Here is a 6,572-nt window from a genome sequence, read left to right on the forward strand (position 1 = left end):
CAACTTAAATTCTGCCTTCTCCAAGCAGATCTCTAAGAAATTAGAAGGAAGTAGGCGCTCCAATTAAAATCACATTTACCTTTCACCATGTTTTTTTAGACTTTGTACTTTAAATACTTACTAACATCTGCCCTGCAGTGCAGGTATTTGTATATGCCTCCCTCACTAAGTATTAGCTGTTACGTATTAGGAATCCACAATGCTTATGACAGTAGTCTTTATGCTGTAAATTCTCAGCTAATGTTATTGTAAGTCTTTATGCAGTGCACCTGTAATGCTCGATCCTTCATCCACTGGCCTTTAGTTACTTTTGCATGTGTGTATAAGCTTCCTGATTGTATTTCAGCAGCCCTTATCAAATGACTGTAATTGTCATATGCCACTGTAAAAGTGAGGCACTTTTAAAACATTAAACTAGACATGTATCTCTACAGTCTTTATGTGCAATCTTTTTTTGTAAATATTGCAAGTTTTTGCTGCTGTTTTGAAATAATCAAATACAAAACAGGTAACATAAAGTTACAATCTAAGGCTAAGGCAAATTTGTTTATACTATTAGTCATTTGGTTCATTCGAATCCCTGATAATAGAGTTGAGTGCAAGAATATTGGTAGTAAAAAGCAGGACTTTTCACTGGAGACTCTTTAAATGTCCAGGTACCCTGACAGTCTTTCCATGCTGTTTTTAGTGGGCAAGTTATACCTCACTTGTTGTAACTTGGAGACTTTATTGAAATACTTCAGGATCTTACTTCGAGTCTTTTAGCCCTTCCTGTGAGTTTCTCTCATCAAAAGAAGTAATGTTTCTATAGGGTTTCACTAAAATAATACTAATTTGGGCTGGGCACGGTGGCTCACGCCTGTAATCCCAGCACTTTGGGAGGCTGAGGCGGGTGGATTGCCTGAGATCAGAAGTTCGAGACCAGTCTGGCCAACGTAGTGAAATCCCATCTCTACTAAAAATACAAAAAAATTATTCAGGCGTGGTGGCGCGTGCCTGTAATCCCAGCTGCTAGGGAGGCTGAGGCAGGAGAATTGCTTGAACCCGGGAGGCGGAGGTTGCAGTGAGCCGAGATCGCGCCATTGCACTCCAGCCTGGGCAACAAGAGTGAAACTCCATCTCACACACAAAAAAAAGGATACTAATTTGGAAATACTAATTGTAAATTATTTTCTACAGCCCAAAACTAGTTACACTATATTTCCTATGAACATTTTTTGTGGAATGCTTCAAGAGCTACAGTACTCAGACCCACTTACTTGATTTTATGTGAAGTCTTAGTTCTAATTAGTATAAAGCAAATAAAGATACTTTTTTCTCAGAAGAGAAAAATCAAGCAGAGTCATAATTACTTTGGCATATAGCACAATGAAGAGGAGTCATCATTTTAGGGGATATTTTTTGCTTCTATAATGAAATAAGTGGAGTTAAATTTGTGCAGCAATGTCCAATAGGCTATTTTTCTCCAGGCAGGTGGTAAGTTTTCAGTTTGTGATATCCAGTAAACAGTGAGTTGTGTCTGTTAAATGTCACTAGTACTTCTCATTATTTTTAGAAGTCACAGCTGTAACTGACAAGTCAGAATACAGAGATAAGTTAGAACAACTCTGCTTTAGTATCAGCGAGTCTCCAGTTATGCTGCTTTAGTGAGTGTTGTATTAGACTATTTCTGGAGATTGGTTCAATTATAAGCAAGCAGAGCTATCAGAAAACTCCAGGTTAGCTGACCTGATTTCAGAGCCATCTTTCCAAATCAAGCTTTCCTGTTTCCAAATATGATGAAAATGTTTGCCAATTTTGTCAATTAATTGTATTATTTATGTTAATTTATTGTTGTATTTTTTAATACTTTGTCCTTTATGTTTCTGTATTGTTTTTATTGGAAAGTCAGTAAAGTAAATAGGGAATAGAGATGCTTACTTCTCAATAAGTTGACTTTGAAAGTGGTTTTTTTAATTAATATATTTCTATGTTCAGGGATTAGATTATATAGTGCCAGTGAGGTACCTGGGGATTAGGAAAGAAGAGGCAAGTTAGATGAGACTGACTCACTACCTACTGTGCTAACGAGGCACCAGGGAAGCATGTTATAATTTAGGGTATGTGGACTGTCATTTCATTAGATTACAGTTGCCGGGGTAAGCAGATCCTGGGGAAGAAAGAGGGTTTCTCCACCCTCCATTCTGCTGAGGCTGCTTCAATTTTCTCTCTACACAGCCCTAATCTCTTAGACCCAGAACTTCTAAATTCCTAGAAGAAAAGGGGCCTAAATATATCTTACATACTTTTCCTATCCCCTCTTCATTTAAATTGACTAAAATTAAATGTTCAACATCTTCATCTTATGTTTCATATAGTGAACTGCTTAATGTTATCTGTCTTGATTTGGCTTTTGTTTTTTTCCCCTTAGAATTGCTACAAACTAGTGACCTTAAATCTAGGGGACATCTTTGGCAATTAGAAAACCTCAAAACAGTTTTGGGTCTTGAAATGGCTTGTAGAGTATCAGCAGGTTTTTTATTTTTTATTTATTTTTATTTTTTTGAGACAGGGTCTCTCTCTCTATTGCCTAGGCTGGAGTGCAGTGGCGTGATCTCGGCTCTTCAAAGCCTCTGCCTCTCAGGTTCAAGCAATTCTCCCACCTCAGCCTCCCAAGTAGGATTGGGATTACAGGTGCACCACCACGCTTGGCTAATTTTTGTATTTTTAGTGGAGACAGGTTTTCACCATGTAAGCCAGGCTGGTCCCGAACTCCTGACCTCGTGATCCACCTGCGTTGGCCTCCCAAAGTGCTGGGATTACAGGCATGAGCCACTGCGCCTGGCCCAGGTTTTGATTTTGTAAGCTGTCTCCATTAGTTGAGACTGTTGTCAGCCAAAAGCCTTAGCTCATGTTGTATTCTTTCTGCCTGGCAAGTCAAGAGACCCTGTTTGGAGATGATTCCACCCTCTTGTTCTTCTTCCAAAAAACACTAAAGCCTTCAGAACCACTTTTCAAAAATAGGAACATTTATCTTGCTGATCTTTCGTTCTTCTAATTCTTGATGAAGGAGAGGAAAAAAGTGGATCGCAATACTGAAATTTAATCACTAGTCTAAAAGTCTTTAACAGTCTTCACAAAGGCATTAAATACTTTTTTCTATTTTTAGTAATTGTATTTGAATTGCTGAAACACTGAAAGCATTTAAACAGTTTCTTCATCCTTCATTTTCAAATATAAGACAATTTTTTATGAGAATATAGGCAGAGCTGAAGTGACCATTTGAGAAAAGTGTTATTGGTAATTTCTTTTTTTTTTTTTTTTTTTTTTTTTTTTTTTTTTTTTGGTCGGAGTCTCGCTCTGTCACCCAGGCTGGAGCGCAGTAGCACGATCTCGGCTCACTGCAAGCTCTGCCTCTTGGGTTCACACCATTCTCCTGCCTCAGCCTCCGAAGTAGCTGGGACTACAGGCACTTGCCACCACGTCTGGCTAATTTTTTTTGTATTTTTTAGTAGAGACGGGGTTTCACTGTGTTAGCCAGGACGATCTGGATCTCCTGATCTCGTGATCCACCCGCTTCGGCCTCCCAAAGTGCTGGGATTACAGGCGTGAGCCACCGTGCCCAGCTGGTAATTTATTTAAAATAGTCTATAGCAAATATATATATATATATATTTTTTGACAGAGTCTCACTCTGTTGCCCAGGCTAGAGTGCAGTGGCGTGATCTCGGCTCACTGCAACCTCCGCCTCCTGGGTTCAAGCAATTCTCCTGCCTCAGCCTCCCGAGTAGCTGGACCTACAGGCGCCCATCACTACGCCCAGCTAATTTTTGTATTTTTATTAGAGACGGGGTTTCACCATCTTGGCCAGGCTGGTCTCAAACTCCTGACCTTGTGATCTGCCCATCTCAGCCTCCCAAGGTGCTGGGATTACAGGCCTGAGTCACCGCGCCTGGCCTAGGAAATGTATTCTTGGTTTTGTTTTCAGATATCATTTGACATCAAGTTCATTTTTTGTAGAAATTGTTATAATGTTTCCAAAGTTTAAATTATCTTACAGTTATTTCAAGGTGTCAATAATATCACACTGTCCCAGAGTCAGCAGGTATTCTCACAGTGATTCATGAGGCCATTTTTAGTTTTCCCATTTGTGTGATTGGACACTGCCTGGAATACTGTCCTGGAATAAGTGTCAAGAATATCTTCCTTTTGTTCTGGAGTTCTCACTGCCATGAAGGGCAGTATTCATATTGGGAAATGGAGATAATGGAAGATCCAGAGAACACAAATTGGCTTTGAGTCATGTGATTAGGCTTCCTGAGAGGTTCAGTGTCACCCTGACTATCTCCTTAGAAGTGTGGATGTTGAACCAGAACAGTGCTCCAGAAGGAGTGCTCAGTTTCATAGAGCAATCTGTGTTTTTTAGAAAAACTCAGAATCCTTTTGCTAATGTAGTGAATATTGGGGGCAAGTTGAAATTTTGCATTTCCTAACGTCTTTTATTTATGCCTAGATGATGGACCATCTGGATTATGCAACAAATGAAGAAAACCCTGTGATATCTGGTGAACAGGTTGTCCAGCAATAATATTATGTGGAACTACTATAATGTGTCATTGATTTTCTACAAATAGACTTCGACTTTTTAAATTGACTTTTGAATTGACAATCTGAAAGAGTCTTCAATGATATGCTTGCAAAAATATATTTTTATGAGCTGGTACTGACAATTACATCATAAATAACTAAAACGCTTTGCTTTTAATGTTAAAGTTGTGCCTTCACATTAAATAAAACATATGGTCTGTGTAGTTTCCGAGATGTACTATATACAGTATATTTTTCTAAAAAAAAAAAATGCCTTGACCCACCCCTATACTTTTTTTTACTGAAATCTGTTTCTTTCAGCTCTGATGGCAGATACAAGTAGTTACTATTTCTGAATGGGTTTTACTGTAAAGAATTATGCAAATTGGCCAGGCACGGTGGCTCACCCCTGTAATCTCAACACTTTGGGAGGCCGAGGTGGGCGGATCACGAGGTCAGGAGATCGAGACCATCCTGGCTAACACGGTGAAACCCCTCTCTACTAAAAATACCGAAAATTAGCTGGGTGTGGTGGAGGGCACCTGTAGTCCCAGCTACTGGGAAGGCTGAGACAGGAGAATGGCGTGAACCCGGGAGGTGGAGCTTGCAGTGAGCCAAGATCGCACCACTGCACTCCAGCCTGGGCAACAGAGCGAGACTCCGTCTCAAAAAGAAAAAAAAAGAAGATTTATGCAAATTATATCTGCTCTATAGAAATAACTGTTTAACACCATGCAAGAAGGCGATTCAACAGTGAAAATTTGGACCTTATGTCACTGCAGAGGTTAGAAATACATAATTTTGGAATAAATATAAGTGCACATTTTTGTAGTATTTTTGTAAACCCAATCGTTTCATAAACTTGAGAACTGAAATTACTTCAGACTGCATGTGTATTAAGAACATTTTTCCAAGTATAGAGAAACATAATATATAGAACTAGTCACTAAAATGAGACAGAAACTGAAATCTAGTTTTCATTGGTTTGACAGCCTTTTTTTTGAAAATGTAGCTTAAATTTCAATACTAACATTCAGTTTCACTTTGGTATTTCTGATCTTTGAAATTTGGTTCTGTTGATGTTAAGGTTTGGTTTTTTTTAATTATTTTTGTTAAGAAATTATGTATTAATACATATGGCTCGTTGTTGAATACAACATTCCTAACATTATCCCACATTCCCCCACCCCAACCCGTTACCTTTTTTTCTTCCTGATTCCCACCCCTTGCCCCATAGGTAATGATTCTTAATCTTGGTGGAGGATGTACAAAGTGCGATTCAGAGAAAAGAACTGGCAACAACAGCAAGAGACTTGGTGTTAGTCTCAGTTTAATTACAGTACAAGGAAGAGTTGAGTAATTTGCCGCAGCTCAAGACACTTGTATCTCAGTTTTCTAATCTGCAAAATGAGTAGGTTAGACCAGCTAATCACTCTGGTACCTTCCAACTTGAAAAAAGTTTTTTCCTCATTCTTTGGTAAACTTTAGATGTGGCCTGAACGTTCTCCTGGAGGTCAGAGGTCAAATTATCGTTCCATTTTCTTTTATTTTACTAAGAAATTCCCAAATGACAACTGATAACAAAAGCAGCAGGATTTTTCATTTCTCTGTAAATAATGTATAAAATATGTGAACAGAACTATATCTTTCATCTAAGGCCAGTTCAATTTATTAAAAATAAAACTAATGCCTTTTAAAATTGATCAGACCTTTGATATTTGAACTAAATTTTGCATTAGAGACTTTTTAAAAATTGTTCGCTTTTGCTGAATAAATTGAAAATAGAGAAGTTCCATTGACAGTCAGTCCCTCTCTGCTTAATGCAGTTATGGGTCCTTTCGTTTATGGCAAATGACTTACCTGACAAGAGTTAATTTTGCCTCTATTGTGTCAAGTTTGAATATTTTCCAAAAAATCTGATTTATTTGGCAGACTCTGAGAGAACAGATTAAGTGCCATTTTAAAACTCTAACTATATTTTCATTTATAATAATAAAATATTTGCC

At 38.2% G+C, this 6,572-nt stretch overlaps 1 protein-coding gene across 3 annotated transcripts in view; it reads left to right on the forward strand.

Annotated features, from left to right (window-relative positions):
* Nucleotides 1-4,837, forward strand: part of SPPL2A (signal peptide peptidase like 2A) — a 59,874-nt gene extending 55,037 nt beyond the window's left edge. For 2 of the 3 annotated variants that reach the window (XM_030814099.1, XM_003266920.4), the window contains one exon: nucleotides 4,493-4,800. In XM_030814099.1, the coding sequence (XP_030669959.1) occupies nucleotides 4,493-4,567 (75 nt within the window). In that variant the 3' untranslated portion in view covers nucleotides 4,568-4,800. Of the gene's footprint in view, nucleotides 1-4,492 lie in introns of all 3 variants that reach the window. The other variant, XM_030814100.1, reaches the window with a different exon arrangement.
* The last annotated feature ends 1,735 nt before the right edge of the window (nucleotides 4,838-6,572 follow it).

This window comes from Nomascus leucogenys, chromosome 6, assembly GCF_006542625.1.
Source record: "Nomascus leucogenys isolate Asia chromosome 6, Asia_NLE_v1, whole genome shotgun sequence".
NCBI lineage: Eukaryota > Metazoa > Chordata > Mammalia > Primates > Hylobatidae > Nomascus > Nomascus leucogenys.